At 49.3% G+C, this 17,500-nt stretch overlaps 1 protein-coding gene across 1 annotated transcript in view; it reads right to left on the reverse strand.

Annotated features, from left to right (window-relative positions):
• LOC121844781 (regulator of G-protein signaling 12-like) overlaps positions 1 to 17,500 on the reverse strand; it is a 40,543-nt gene that overhangs the window by 10,042 nt on the left and 13,001 nt on the right. The window contains exons 5-14 of the mRNA XM_042315299.1: positions 15,081 to 15,251; positions 13,550 to 13,706; positions 11,574 to 11,668; positions 9,726 to 9,926; positions 6,101 to 6,174; positions 5,436 to 5,562; positions 5,140 to 5,236; positions 4,747 to 4,814; positions 1,739 to 1,760; positions 1,337 to 1,513 (exon numbers count right to left, since the gene is read on the reverse strand). Of these exons, the coding sequence (XP_042171233.1) occupies positions 1,337 to 1,513; positions 1,739 to 1,760; positions 4,747 to 4,814; positions 5,140 to 5,236; positions 5,436 to 5,562; positions 6,101 to 6,174; positions 9,726 to 9,926; positions 11,574 to 11,668; positions 13,550 to 13,706; positions 15,081 to 15,251 (1,189 nt within the window). The remainder of the gene's footprint in view (positions 1 to 1,336; positions 1,514 to 1,738; positions 1,761 to 4,746; positions 4,815 to 5,139; positions 5,237 to 5,435; positions 5,563 to 6,100; positions 6,175 to 9,725; positions 9,927 to 11,573; positions 11,669 to 13,549; positions 13,707 to 15,080; positions 15,252 to 17,500) is intronic.

Below are 17,500 nucleotides of genomic sequence, written 5' to 3' on the forward strand. Positions count from 1 at the left end.
TCATATCGCTACGCTACCTCATACCGCTACCTCATACCGCTACCTCATACCGCTACCTCATATCTACCTCATATCGCTACCTCATACCGCTACCTCATACCGCTACCTCATATCTACCTCATACCGCTACCTCATACCGCTACCTCATATCAACCTCACACCGCTACCTCATACCGCTACCTCATATTGCAACCTCACATTGCTACCTCATACCGCTACCTCATATTGCAACCTCATATTGCTACCTCACTTGCTACCTCATATTGCAACCTCATACCGCTACCTCATACCGCTACCTCATCTTGCTACCTCATATTGCCACTCGCTATCTCATATCGCTACCTCATATTGGCACTCGCTACCTCATATCGCTACCCCATATCGCTACCTCATATCGCTACCTCATATTGCAACCTCATACCGCTACCTCATATCGCTACCTCATCTTGGCACTCGCTACCTCATATCGCTACCTCATATTGGCACTCGCTACCTCATATCGCTACCCCATATCGCTACCTCATACCGCTACCTCATATTGCTACCTCATACCGCTAATTCATATCGCTACCCCATACCTCTACCTCATACCGCTACCCCATATCGCTACCCCATACCTCTACCTCATACCTCATACCGCTACCCCATATCGCTACCCCATACCTCTACCTCATACCTCATACCGCTACCTCATATCGCTACTCCATATCGCTACTCGTACCTCATATTGCTACTTCATACCGCTACCTCATTTCGCTACTTGCTACCTCATATCGCTACCTAATATTGCCACTCGCTACCTCATATCGCTAACTCATATTGCCACTAGCTACCTCATATCGCTACCCCATATAGCTACTCGCTACCTCATATTGCTAATTCATACCGCTACCTCATATCGCTACCTCATATCGTTACCTCATACCGCTACCTCATATCTACCTCATCTCGCTACCTCATATCGCTATCTCATATCACTACCTCATATCTTTACCTCATATCACTACCTCATATCATTACCTCATATCTTTACCTCATATCGTTACCCCATATCGTTACCACATACCGCTACCTCATATTACAATATATCACAATATATCACAGCTCATAATTTCAACAGCATGCAAGAGGAGACAGTGTATCAATCAGTTAGACATCTCAAAGCTAAAGGCTAGAGTTAGGAAGGAGAGGAGACATGGACGAGCTACACACAGCTAGCTAGCGAGCATCAACAGCATCAATGCTGCTACAGCAATACAGTGTTAGTTAGTGGACAGCACAGCTAGGGGTTTGAAGGAGAGGAGGAGAGGGAGGAGGAGGGAGGACGTTGTTTTACCTTCAGCTTCGTCTACAGTAATCTTTTTCTGCTTTCTCTTTTCAGTGGGCGGGGCTTTATTTGGCGCCGCTGTCTTGCGGTGGCTGCTGGGTAAGAGGCGGTCGTCACGGGCAGAGGAGGAGGGCTTGTTTCCGTTGCCGAGCACCGCGCTGGGCTTCCCTGACGCCCTCTCATCCCCTGACAGGTTTAGTGAACAACGAGGGGGGGGTCAACGAGTTAGGGGGCGTGGGGGCAGTGATGATGATGATGATGATGAGGGAGGGAGGGGGAAACTAGTGTGTGTGTGTGTGTTTGTGGACAGCTTCTGATTTCTCCTCAGAGCTTAAAGGTGACAGTTGGACCATGGTCATATCGGTGGCTATGGGACACAGTTTGGTCAGAGGGCTGTCGAGGAGGTGTCACGGGACACAGTTTGGTCAGAGGGCTGTCGAGGAGGTGTCACGGGACACAGTTTGGTCAGAGGGCTGTCGAGGAGGTGTCACGGGACACAGTTTGGTCAGAGGGCTGTCGAGGAGGTGTCACGGGAAACAGTTTGGTCAGAGGGCTGTTGAGGAGGTGTCACGGGACACAGTTTGGTCAGAGGGCTGTCGAGGAGGTGTCACGGGACACAGTTTGGTCAGAGGGCTGTTGAGGAGGTGTCACGGGACACAGGGACTTCTATCAGCTAACAAAATATCTACACATGACGAGCAAGCTCCGAACCCACACACAACACCAGAACACACCACAACACAACACCAGAACACACCACAACACCAGAACACACCACAACACAACACCAGAACACAACACCACAACACCAGAACACACCACAACACCAGAACACACCACAACACAACACCAGAACACACCACAACACAACACCAGAACACCAGAACACACCACAACACCAGAACACACCACAACACAACACCAGAACACAACACCACAACACCAGAACACACCACAACACCAGAACACACCACAACACAACACCAGAACACACCACAACACAACACCAGAACACCAGAACACACCACAACACCAGAACACACCACAACACCAGAACACACCACAACACCAGAACACACCACATCACCAGAACACAATACAACACCAGAACACACCACAACACACCACAACAACACAACACACCACAACACCAGAACACACCACAACACACCACAACACCAGAACACAACACATCACCAGAACACAATACAACACCAGAACACACCACAACACCAGAACACACCACAACACATCACCAGAACACACCACAACACCAGAACACACCACAACACCACAACACCACAACACAACACCAGAACACAACACATCACCAGAACACAATACAACACCAGAACACACCACAACACCAGAACACACCACAACACATCACCAGAACACACCACAACACATCACCAGAACACACCACAACACCACAACACCACAACACAACACAACACCAGAACACAACACAACACCAGAACACCAGAAAACACCAGCACACAACACCAGAACACACCACAACACCAGAACACACCACAACACCACAACACCACACCACAACACCAGAACACACCACAACACCAGAACACACCACAACACCAGAACACAACACAACACAACACCAGAACACACCACAACACATCACCAGAACACACCACAACACATCACCAGAACACACCACAACACATCACCAGAACACACCAGAACACATCACCAGAACACACCACAACACCAGAACACACCAGAACACAACACAACACCAGAACACACCACAACACATCACCAGAACACACCACAACACATCACCAGAACACACCACAACACATCACCAGAACACAACACAACACCAGAACACAACACAACACCAGAACACAACACATCACCAGAACACAATACAACACCAGAACACACCACAACACCAGAACACACCACAACACATCACCAGAACACACCACAACACATCACCAGAACACACCACAACATCACAACACCACAACACAACACAACACCAGAACACAACACAACACCAGAACACCAGAAAACACCAGCACACAACACCAGAACACACCACAACACCAGAACACACCACAACACCACAACACCACAACACAACACCAGAACACACCACAACACCAGAACACAACACAACACAACACCAGAACACACCACAACACATCACCAGAACACACCACAACACATCACCAGAACACACCACACCACAACACCAGAACACACCACAACACCAGAACACACCACAACACCAGAACACAACACAACACAACACCAGAACACACCACAACACATCACAGAACACACCACAACACATCACCAGAACACACCAGAACATCACAACACCACAACACAACACAACACCAGAACACAACACATCACCAGAACACACCACAACACATCACCAGAACACACCACAACACAACAACACACCAGAACACAACACAACACCAGAACACAACACATCACCAGAACACAACACAACACCAGAACACAACACATCACCAGAACACAACACAACACCAGAACACACCACAACACAACACCAGAACACACCACAACACAACACCAGAACACAACACAACACCAGAACACACCACAACACAACACCAGAACACAACACATCACCAGAACACAACACAACACCAGAACACACCACAACACAACACCAGAACACACCACAACACCAGAACACAACACCAGAAAACACAACACCAGAACACACCACAACACACCAACACACCACCAGAACACAACACCAGAACACAACACATCACCAGAACACAACACATCACCAGAACACAACACCAGAAAACAACACAAAACCAGAACACACCACACCACCAAATCAGAACACACCACCAAATCAGAACACACCACACCACCAAATCAGAACACACCACGAAATCAGAACACAACACCAAACTAATACTACCATCTCTACACCCCGGATAACACAAACAAACAAGCTACACTCTAGAAAGAACCTCCCAAAGAGATCGCCCCCAAAAAGTCCCCCCCAAGTCCACTTCCAGACAGAGAGGGGGTGGTCGGTGAGAGAGAGAACCAGAGGAGGTGCTTGGGCCCCCGTGAGATGGGGGGAGGGAGAACCAGAGGAGGTGCTTGGGCCCCCGTGAGATGGGGGGTAGGGAGAACCAGAGAGGGAAGGGGGGGGTTATGGTGAGAACAGCCTCAGGCCGATGCAAACACACTCACTTACACACACACACACATGCACACACACACGACAACACACATTTACGTGACCACAGACAGGAAGAACACACTGTAGCAGCGTGACATCATTATCAGACAGGAAGTGGATACATTCCGACAGTCCATTCCGTGGGTTATAGAACATTCCGGAACCAGGAAGAAGAAGAGAAGGAGGAAGAGGCAGATGTTCTTACCGTAGCTGATTGGTTCCTAGTCGCAGGGGGCGGGGCCTGGGTTTTAGACGGAGCCCCGATCGGTTTGTCTGTTGGAGGAGAGAGAGAGAGATAAGTGTATGTGTATGTGTGTATGTGTGTGTGTGTGTGTGTATGTGTGTGTGTGTGTGTGTGTGTGTGTGTGTGTGTGTGTGTGTGTACATGTGTGTATGTGTGTGTGTATGTGTGTATGTGTATATGTGTGTGTGTGTGTGTGCGTGTGTGTATGTGTATGTGTGTGTATGTGTGTGTATGTGTGTGTGTATTTGTGTGTGTGTGTGTGTGTGTGTGTGTGTGTGTGCGTGTGTGTGTGTACATGTGTGTATGTGTGTGTGTATGTGTATGTGTGTGTGTATGTGTATGTGTGTGTGTTACCCTTCCCAGGTGTGTTGTCAGCTACATCCAGCACCACTCTCAGTCCATCCAGGTTAGAGATGGGGAGACCCAGGTCAAGAGGCTCCTTCTCCCCACTCTGTGTACACACACACACACACACACACACACACACACACACACACACACACACACACACACACACACACACACACACACACACACACACACACACACACACACACACACACACAGACGCCACAGATAAGCCACATTAAAAGTTATTGAATCCAACATGGACCAGAATGAATGAAACACACACAGACAGAGTAACTCACGATGCGGGCCACCAGGTCGTTCAGCTGGAGGCCGTACTTGGCCACTACAGGTCTCAGAACCTCCGTCACTGGCTTAGTGGGCTTAGCCTTCAGACCCACTGACCTGTTTATAGGAACCAAGTCCAGTCTGAAGGGAGGGAGGGAGGGAGGGGAGGGGAGAGGGAGGGAGGGAGGGATGGAGGGATGGAGGGAGAGGAGGGAGAGAGGGAGAGGGGGAGGGAGGGACGGAGAGATGGAGAGGGGGAGGGAGGGACGGAGAGATAGGGAGGGAGGGAGGGAGAGATATAGAGGGAGGGAGGGAGGGAGGGAGGGAGGGAGGGAGGGAGGGAGGGAGGGAGGGAGAGGGGGGAGAGGGGGAGGGAGGGAGGGGAGAGATATAGAGGGAGGGAGGGAGGGAGGGAGGGAGGGAGGGAGGGAGGGAGGGAGGGAGGGAGGGAGGGAGGGAGGGAGGGGAGAGAGAGGGGGAGAGGGAGGCAGGGAGGGACAGCGAGGGAGGGAGGGAGGGAGGGAGGGAGGGAGGGAGGGAGGGAGGCAGGGAGGGACAGGGAGGGAGGGAGGGAGGGAGGGAAGAAAAAGATCTCAGTGTCAACAAGTAAATAGGTGAATCAGATCAACACTGAGGTTCATCTGAACCACGTTGGGAATCTTTATCAAAATAATGTTACCTGAACAGAGTTCGTTTCTCCAGTCTGAGGTCCCGAGAGCACAGAGTCATACAGTCCTGATCCAGAACCAGAGGCTAGGAGAGAGAGAGACCAGTCACACTGACAGAACATAACAGAACCATAGGAGAGAGACCAGTCACACTAACAGAACATAACAGAACCAGAGGAGAGAGACCAGTCACACTAACAGAACATAACAGAACCAGAGAGAGACCAGTCAAACTGACAGAACATAACAGAACCAGAGGAGAGAGACCAGTCACACTGACAGAACATAACAGAACCAGAGAGAGACCAGTCAAACTGACAGAACATAACAGAACCAGAGGAGAGAGACCAGTCACACTGACAGAACATAACAGAACCAGAGGAGAGAGACCAGTCACACTGACTGAACATAACAGAACCAGAGAGAGACCAGTCAAACTGACAGAACATAACAGAACCAGAGGAGAGAGACCCATCACACTGACAGAAGATAACAGAACCAGAGGAGAGAGACCAGTCACACTGACAGAACATAACAGAACCAGAGAAAAGAGAGACCAGTCACACTGACAGAACATAACAGAACCAGAGGAGAGAGACTAGTCACACTAACAGAACATAACAGAACCAGAGGAGAGACCAGTCACACTAACAGAACATAACAGAACCAGAGAGAGACCAGTCAAACTGACAGAACATAACAGAACCAGAGGAGAGAGACCAGTCACACTGACAGAACATAACAGAACCAGAGAGAGACCAGTCAAACTGACAGAACATAACAGAACCAGAGGAGAGAGACCAGTCACACTGACAGAACATAACAGAACCAGAGGAGAGAGACCAGTCACACTGACTGAACATAACAGAACCAGAGAGAGACCAGTCAAACTGACAGAACATAACAGAACCAGAGGAGAGAGACCCATCACACTGACAGAAGATAACAGAACCAGAGGAGAGAGACCAGTCACACTGACAGAACATAACAGAACCAGAGAAAAGAGAGACCAGTCACACTGACAGAACATAACAGAACCAGAGGAGAGAGACTAGTCACACTAACAGAACATAACAGAACCAGAGGAGAGACCAGTCACACTAACAGAACATAACAGAACCAGAGAGAGACCAGTCAAACTGACAGAACATAACAGAACCAGAGGAGAGAGAGACCGGACACACTGACAGAACCAGAGAGAGACCAGTCAAACTGACAGAACATAACAGAACCAGAGGAGAGAGACCCATCACACTGACAGAACATAACAGAACCAGAGGAGAGAGACCAGTCACACTGACAGAACATAACAGACCCAGAGAGAGACCAGTCACACTAACAGAACATAACAGACCCAGAGGAGAGAGACTAGTCACACTAACAGAACATAACAGAACCAGAGGAGAGACCAGTCACACTAACAGAACATAACAGAACCAGAGAGAGACCAGTCAAACTGACAGAACATAACAGAACCAGAGGAGAGAGACCCATCACACTGACAGAAGATAACAGAACCAGAGGAGAGAGACCAGTCACACTGACAGAACATAACAGAACCAGAGAAAAGAGAGACCAGTCACACTGACAGAACATAACAGAACCAGAGGAGAGAGACCAGTCACACTGACAGAACATAACAGACCCAGAGGAGAGAGAGACCCGTCACACTGACAGAACATAACAGAACCAGAGGAGAGAGAGACCGGACACACTGACAGAACCAGAGAGAGACCAGTCAAACTGACAGAACATAACAGAACCAGAGGAGAGAGACCCATCACACTGACAGAACATAACAGAACCAGAGGAGAGAGACCAGTCACACTGACAGAACATAACAGACCCAGAGAGAGACCAGTCACACTAACGGAACATAACAGACCCAGAGGAGAGAGAGACCGGTCACACTGACAGAACATAACAGAACCAGAGGAGAGAGACCCGTCACACTGACAGAACATAACAGAACCAGAGGAGAGAGAGAGACCCGTCACACTGACAGAACATAACAGAACCAGAGGAGAGAGACCCGTCACACTGACAGAACAGAACAGAACCAGAGGAGAGAGAGACCGGTCACACTGACAGAACATAACAGAACCAGAGGAGAGAGACCAGTCACACTGACAGAACATAACAGACCCAGAGAGAGACCAGTCACACTAACAGAACATAACAGACCCAGAGGAGAGAGACCAGTCACACTAACAGAACATATCAGAACCAGAGGAGAGAGACCAGTCACACTGACAGAACAGAACAGAACCAGAGGAGAGAGACCCGTCACACTAACAGAACATAACAGACCCAGAGGAGAGAGAGACCGGTCACACTGACAGAACATAACAGAACCAGAGGAGAGAGACCAGTCACACTGACAGAACATAACAGAACCAGAGGAGAGAGAGAGACCCGTCACACTGACAGAACATAACAGAACCAGAGGAGAGAGACCGGTCACACTGACAGAACATAACAGAACCAGAGGAGAGAGAGACCGGTCACACTGACAGAACATAACAGAACCAGAGGAGAAAGACCCGTCACACTGACAGAACAGAACAGAACCAGAGGAGAGAGACCAGTCACACTGACAGAACATAACAGAACCAGAGGAGAGAGACCAGTCAAACTGACAGAACATAACAGAACCAGAGGAGAGAGACCCATCACACTGACAGAACATAACAGAACCAGAGGAGAGAGACCAGTCACACTGACAGAACATAACAGACCCAGAGAGAGACCAGTCACACTAACAGAACATAACAGACCCAGAGGAGAGAGACCAGTCACACTGACAGAACATAACAGAACCAGAGGAGAGAGACCAGTCACACTAACAGAACAGACCCAGAGAGAGACCAGTAACACTAACAGAACATAACAGAACCAGAGGAGAGAGACCAGTCACACTGACAGAACATAACAGAACCAGAGGAGAGAGACCAGTCACACTAACAGAACATAACAGACCCAGAGAGAGACCAGTCACACTGACAGAACATAACAGAACCAGAGGAGAGAGACCAGTCACACTAACAGAACATAACAGACCCAGAGAGAGAGAGAGACCAGTCACACTGACAGAACATAACAGAACCAGAGAGAGAGAGACCGGTCACACTGACAGAACAGAACAGAACCAGAGGAGAGAGACCAGTCACACTGACAGAACATAACAGAACCAGAGGCTAGGAGAGAGAGACCCATCACACTTACAGAACATATCAGAACCAGAGGAGAGAGACCAGTCACACTAACAGAACATAACAGAACCAAAGGAGAGAGAGACCGGACACACTGAAAATAACATAACAGAACCAGAGGAGAGAGAGACCAGTCACACTGACAGAACATAACAGGACCAGAGGAGAGAGACCCGTCACACTGACAGAACAGAACAGAACCAGAGGAGAGAGACCAGTCACACTGACAGAACATAACAGGACCAGAGGAGAGAGACCAGTCACACTGACAGAACAGAACAGAACCAGAGGAGAGAGACCAGTGGAACTGGAGAGTGGAGGAGAATCACTAGAATCTAAATGACCCGTGACCTCCACTAAACATATACTGTTACTATGGTCACAGCACTGACAGTACATCCGGTGTGCGTTGTGGATATCATACCTTCTCCCCTCCGACTAGGAAGAGGTCTACAGCTGCCACGTTGATACAGAGTTTCTCACAGAGACCCACCAGCAGCTCTCTGATGGAGAACCCAGCTCTGACCGGCACAGAGCAACTTGTCCCATCTGGTAGGTTGATGTTACACTGTCTCAGGGTTACAGAGTCACCGCCTCGCTCTCTGTCTCTCTCCATAGAACCACCCTGTAGAGAGAGAGGGGGGGAGACAGAGAGAGAGAGAGAGAGAGAGAGAGAGAGTGAGAGAGAGACAGAGACAGTCAGAGAGAGACAGAGAGATAGAGAGAGAGATAGAGAGAGAGAGAGAGAGAGAGACAGAGAGAGACAGAGAGATAGAGACAGAGAGAGACAGAGAGAGAGACAGAGAGAGAGAGAGAGAGAGAGAGAGAGAGAGAGAGAGAGAGAGAGAGAAGAGAGAGAGAGAGAGCAGGAGAGAGAGAAAGAGAGAGAGAGTCAGAGAGTCAGAGAGAGAGAGAGACAGAGACAGTCAGACAGAGAGAGATAGAGAGAGTGACAGAGAGAGACATATATATAGAGAGAGAGACAGAGAGAGAGAGTTCCATGCACACACACACACACCAGGACAGACACACCAGGACAGACACACCAAGACAAACACACACACACCAGGACACACACACACACACCAGGACACACACACACACACACCAGGACACACCCACCAGGACACACCCACCAGGACACACACACCCACCAGGACACACCCACCAGGACACACACACCCACCAGGACACACACACCCACCAGGACACACACACACCAGGACACACACCCACCAGGACACACACCCACCAGGACACACACACACACCAGGACACACCCACCAGGACACACACCCACCAGGACACACACCCACCAGGACACACACCCACCAGGACACACACCCACCAGGACACACACCCACCAGGACACACACCCACCAGGACACACACCCACCAGGACACACACACACACACCACACACACACACACACACACCAGGACACACACACACACACCAGGACACACACACACACACACCAGGACACCCACCCACCAGGACACACCCACCAGGACACACCCACCAGGACACACACCCACCAGGACACACCCACCAGGACACCCCACCACACCCACCAGGACACACCCACCAGGACACACACCCACCAGGACACACACCCACCAGGACACACCCACCAGGACACACCCACCAGGACACACCCACCAGGACACACCCACCAGGACACACCCCCCCACCAGGACACACCCACCAGGACACACCCACCAGGACACCCCCACCAGGACACACACCCACCAGGACACACCCACCAGGACACACACACACACCCACCAGGACACACCCACCAGGACACACCCACCAGGACCAGGACACCCCCACCAGGACACACCCCCACCAGGACACACCCCCCCCAGGACACACCCACCAGGACACACCCACCAGGACACACCCACCAGGACACCCCCACCAGGACACACCCACCAGGACACACCCACCAGGACACACCCACCAGGACACACACCAGGACACACCCACCAGGACACACCCCCACCAGGACACACACACACCCACCAGGACACACCCACCAGGACACACCCACCAGGACACACCCACCAGGACACACCCACCAGGACACACCCACCAGGACACACCCACCAGGACACACCCCCACCAGGACACACCCACCAGGACACACCCACCAGGACACACCCACCAGACACACCCACCCCCACCAGGACACACCCACCCCCACCAGGACACACCCACCAGGACACACCCACCAGGACACACGTTACTGTAGGTGTGAATACTGACCTCGTTCTTTCCAGATCTGGACGTTCCCAGTTCCAGACTGGCTCCGGATGACAGAGAGCCTTGTGATTCCCGACGCCCGTTACTGCCCGAGAAGTCTGCCAGGAACACACACACACACACATAGGAACACACACAGGAACACACACACAGACACACAGAGACACACACACACACACACAGACACAGACACACAGACACACACACACACACACACACACACACACACACAGACACACACACACAGACACACACACACAGACACACACACAGACATACACAGACACAGACACACAGACACACACAGACACACACACACACACATAGGAACACACACAGGAACACACACACAGACACACAGAGACACACACACAGACACAGACACACACACACACACACACACACACACACACACACACAGACACACACACACAGACATACACAGACACAGACACACAGACACACACAGACACACACAGACACACACACACACACACATAGGAACACACACAGGAACACACACACAGACACACAGAGACACACAGAGACACACACACAGACACACACACACACACACACACACACACACACACACACACACACACACACAGACACACACACACACACACACACACAGACACAGACACACACAGACACACACACACACACATCATTTCACCAAACGTTACTCAAAAGCTGTCAAAACACTGTTGGAGAAGACGAACTGTAAACAACCTCTCTGTATGTCAGAAGGCTGGGTTTCTGTCCAGCTGATGTAAGAAGGGCTTTATAAATAACTTTAATAACACGGGACAACATGCTGCTGCCTTCAGGAAGGATTCACACCCATTGATGTTGTCCACAATAACTACCTCATCTCTGTAAAAAAAGGACAATGAAATCAATTTTGTGCTTTGTGGGTTGAGGTCAGGGCTCTGTGTAGGCCAGCCAAGTTCTTCCACACCGATCTCGACAAACCATTTCTGTATGGACCTCGTTGGCATACTGAAACAGGAAAGGGCCTTCCCCAAACTTTTGCCACAAAATTGGAAGCACAGAATCATCTAGAATGTCATTGTTATGCTGTAGAGTTAATATTTCCCTTCACTGGAACAAAGGGGCCCGAACTATGAAAAAGAGACCGAGACCACTGTTCCTCCTCCACCAAACTTTACAGTTGGCACTACGCATTCGAGCAGGTAGCGTTATCCTGGCATCCGTTAAACCCAGATTCATCCGTCGGACGGTGAAGAGTGATTCATCATTCCAGAGAACCCGTTTCCACAGCTCCAGAGTCCAACAGAGAACAAGCTTCACACCACTCCAGCCGACGCTTGGCATTGCACATGGTGATGTTAGGCTTGTGTGCGGCTGCTCTGCCATGGAAACCCATTTCATGAAGCTCCCGACAAACCGTTCTTGTAGTGAGTGTTGCAACCGAGGAATAGACGATTTTTACGTGCTACGCACTTCAGCACTCGGCGGTTCCGTTCTGTGAGCTCGTGTGGCCTACCACGTCGCGGCTGAGCCGTTGTTGCTCCTAGACGTTTCCACTTCACAATAACAGCAATTACAGTTGACCGGGGGGCAGCTCTAGTAGGGCAGAAATTTGACGAACTGAAAGGTGGCGTCCTATGACAGTTGCCATGTTGAAAGTCACTGAGCTCTTCAGTAAGGCCATTCGACTTCCAATGGTTGTCTATGGAGATTGCATGGGCTGTGTGCTCGATTTTCTACACCTGTCAGCAACGGGCGTGGCTGAAATAGCACAATCCACTCATTGGAAGGGGTGTCCACATACTTTTGTATATGAAGCGTACCTCAGACATTGTCTTCACCATTCTACTAACAGTTTCTAAAATTCCCCAAAACATCCAAACATTCCCATTTTCCCAGACCACTCGCTCACTAACCGCAAACACAGAATCACATTCCCAAAGTCCAGACACCTCCACAACTCTTCTCTTAAACCCACTCACTGTAGTTGATGTCTGCCAGATCCCGTTTCTTGGGGCCTTTCCCGAAGCTCCGGTTCCGTGACCACGAAAAGAACATGCCTTTCTTCTTATCTCCTCCGCACTCATCCCTCTCTCTCTCTTCGTTCAGAGAGCGGCCCGACTTAGTCTTCTTGTCCTCCTGAAAAGAGAAACAGAGCGGATAGATGGATAGATAGATTTTTTTTCATGATTTCCCATGATTCTCCTTTTATAAAGGGGTTCATCATAGAACCGTGATTCTCCTAAAGGGTTTCATCATAGAACCGTGATTCTCCTTTTATAAAGGGGTTCATCATAGAACCGTGATTCTCCTAAAGGGTTTCATCATAGAACCATGATTCTCCTAAAGGGTTTCATCATAGAACCGTGATTCTCCTAAAGGGTTTCATCATAGAACCGTGATTCTCCTAAAGGGTTTCATCATAGAACCGTGATTCTCCTAAAGGGTTTCATCATAGAACCGTGATTCTCCTAAAGGGTTTCATCATAGAACCGTGATTTCTCCTAAAGGATTTCATCATAGAACCGTGATTCTCCTAAAGGGTTTCATCATAGAACCGTGATTCTCCTAAAGGGTTTCATCATAGAACCGTGATTCTCCTAAAGGGTTTCATCATAGAACCAAGTAGAACCTAAAGGGTTAACTTGACATATTCATTGGGTTTTCCACAGACAATCTAAACACATTAGTCTGCAGTTTTATAGAACGTGTCCAGTGTCTGATGGGAACTGGCTTTAACAGCAGACAGCAGAGGTTACTATACGTGTGTGTGTTCATGATTCTCCGTGTGTGTGTTCATGCTCTGTGTGTGTGTGTGTTGTGTTCATGAACCGTGTGTGATTGTTCATGCCTGTGTGTGTGTGTGGTGTTCATCATGCTCTGTGTGACATATTCATTGTGTGTTTCCACAGACAGTGTTCAACACATTGTCTGCAGTTTCATACTCGTGTCCAGTGTCTGATGTGTGTGTTTAACAGCCGTGTGTGTGTGTTCATGCTCTGTGTGTGTGTGTGTTCATGCTCCGTGTGTGTGTGTGTGTGTGTGTTCATGCTCGTGTGTGTGTGTGTGTGTTCATGCTCCGTGTGTGTGTGTGTGTTCATGCTCTGTGTGTGTGTGTGTTCATGCTGTGTGTGTGTGTGTGTGTGTGTGTTCATGCTCTGTGTGTGTGTGTGTTCATGCTCCTGTGTGTGTGTGTGTGTGTGTGTTCATGCTCGTGTGTGTGTGTGTGTGTGTTCATGTGTGTGTGTGTGTGTGTGTTCATGCTCTGTGTGTGTGTGTGTGTGTGTGTTCATGCTCGTGTGTGTGCGTGTGTGTGTGTGTGTGTGTGTGTGTGTTCATGCTCTGCGTGTGTGTGTGTGTGTGTGTGTGTGTGTGTTCATGCTCTGTGTGTGTGTGTGTGTTCATGCTCTGCGTGTGTGAGTGTGTGTGTGTGTGTGTGTGTGTGTGTGTGTGTGTGTGTGTGTGTGTGTGTGTGTGTGTGTGTGTGTGTGTGTGTGTGTGTGTGTGTGTTACCTTCTTGGGTGTGGATCTATCTGACCCGGTACTGTGTTTGGAGGTAGGAGAGCTGGGTATGTGGTAGGGGTCTGGTAGAGGCCTCCCCTCCACCTCCGCTAACATACATTCCTGATACAGGAGGGATTTCAGGAAGCGAGTATAGCTGTCAAACTTCATCAGGTTGAAGATCTAGAGAGGGAGGGGAGAGAGTATAGCTGTCAAACTTCATCAGGTTGAAGATCTAGAGAGGGAGGGGAGAGAGTATAGCTGTCAAACTTCATCAGGTTGAAGATCTAGAGAGGGAGGAGGGAGGGAGGGGGAGAGTATAGCTGTCAAACTTCATCAGGTTGAAGATCTAGAGAGGGAGGGGGGAGGGAGGGGGGAGAGTATAGCTGTCAAACTTCATCAGGTTGAAATCAGCTAACTAATGCAGTACCTTTTCTCCAACTAGCAGAGTGTACCTTTTTTTATTTTTATTTATTTTTTTATTTATTTTTTATTTCACCTTTATTTAACCAGGTAGGCTAGTTGAGAACAAGTTCTCATTTGCAACTGCGACCTGGCCAAGATAAAGCATAGCAGTGTGAACAGACAACAACACAGAGTTACACATGGAATAAACAATAAACAAGTCAATAAACAATAAACAAGTCAATAACACAATAAACAATAAACAAGTCAATAACACAGTAGGAAACAAAGGGGGAGTCTATATACATTGTGTGCAAAAGGCATGAGGAGGTAGGCGAATAATTACAATTTTGCAGATTAACACTGGAGTGATAAATGATCAGATGGTCACGTACAGGTAGAGATATTGGTGTGCAAAAGAGCAGAAAAGTAAATAAATAAAAACAGTATGGGGATGAGGTAGGTAAAAAATGGGTGGGCTATTTACCAATAGACTATGTACAGCTGCAGCGATCGGTTAGCTGCTCAGATAGCAGATGTTTAAAGTTGGTGAGGGAGATAAAAGTCTCCAACTTCAGCAATTTTTGCAATTCGTTCCAGTCACAGGCAGCAGAGAACTGGAACGAAAGGCGGCCAAATGAGGTGTTGGCTTTGGGGATGATCAGTGAGATACACCTGTTGGAGCGCGTGCTACGGATGGGTGTTGCCATCGTGACCAGTGAACTGAGATAAGGCGGAGCTTTACCTAGCATGGACTTGGACTTGTAGATGACCTGGAGCCAGTGGGTCTGGCGACGAATATGTAGCGAGGGCCAGCCGACTAGAGCATACAAGTCGCAGTGGTGGGTGGTAGAAGGTGCTTTAGTGACAAAACGGATGGCACTGTGATATACTGCATCCAGTTTGCTGAGTAGAGTATTGGAAGCTATTTTGTAGATGACATCGCCAAAGTCGAGGATCGGAAGGATAGTCAGTTTTACTAGGGTAAGTTTGGCGGCGTGAGTGAAGGAGGCTTTGTTGCGGAATAGAAAGCCGACTCTTGATTTGATTTTCGATTGGAGATGTTTGATATGAGTCTGGAAGGAGAGTTTACAGTCTAGCCAGACACCTAGGTACTTATAGATGTCCACATATTCAAGGTCGGAACCATCCAGGGTGGTGATGCTGGTCAGGCGTGCGGGTGCAGGCAACGAACGGTTGAAAAGCATGCATTTGGTTTTACTAGCGTTTAAGAGCAGTTGGAGGCCACGGAAGAAGTGTTGTACGGCATTGAAGCTTGTTTGGAGGTTAGATAGCACAGTGTCCAAGGACGGGCCGGAAGTATATAAAATGGTGTCGTCTGCGTAGAGGTGGATCAGGGAATCGCCCGCAGCAAGAGCAACATCATTGATATATACAGAGAAAAGAGTCGGCCCGAGAATTGAACCCTGTGGCACCCCCATAGAGACTGCCAGAGGACCGGACAACAAGCCCTCCGATTTGACACACTGAACTCTGTCTGCAAAGTAGTTGGTGAACCAAGCAAGGCAGTCATTAGAAAAACCGAGGCTACTGAGTCTGCCGATGAGAATATGGTGATTGACAGAGTCGAAAGCCTTGGCAAGGTCGATGAAGACGGCTGCACAGTACTGTCTTTTATCGATGGCGGTTATGATATCGTTTAGTACCTGGAGCGTGGCTGAGGTGCACCCGTGACCGGCTCGGAAACCAGATTGCACAGCGGAGAAGGTACGGTGGGATTCGAGATGGTCAGTGACCTGTTTGTTGACTTGGCTTTCGAAGACCTTAGATAGGCAGGGCAGGATGGATATAGGTCTGTAACAGTTTGGGCCCAGGGTGTCTCCCCCTTTGAAGAGGGGGATGACTGCGGCAGCTTTCCAATCCTTGGGGATCTCAGACGATATGAAAGAGAGGTTGAACAGGCTGGTAATAGGGGTTGCGACAATGGCGGCGGATAGTTTCAGAAAGAGAGGGTCCAGATTGTCAAGCCCAGCTGATTTGTACGGGTCCAGGTTTTGCAGCTCTTT

This window comes from Oncorhynchus tshawytscha, unplaced genomic scaffold (assembly GCF_018296145.1).
Source record: "Oncorhynchus tshawytscha isolate Ot180627B unplaced genomic scaffold, Otsh_v2.0 Un_contig_3355_pilon_pilon, whole genome shotgun sequence".
Lineage (NCBI taxonomy): Eukaryota > Metazoa > Chordata > Actinopteri > Salmoniformes > Salmonidae > Oncorhynchus > Oncorhynchus tshawytscha.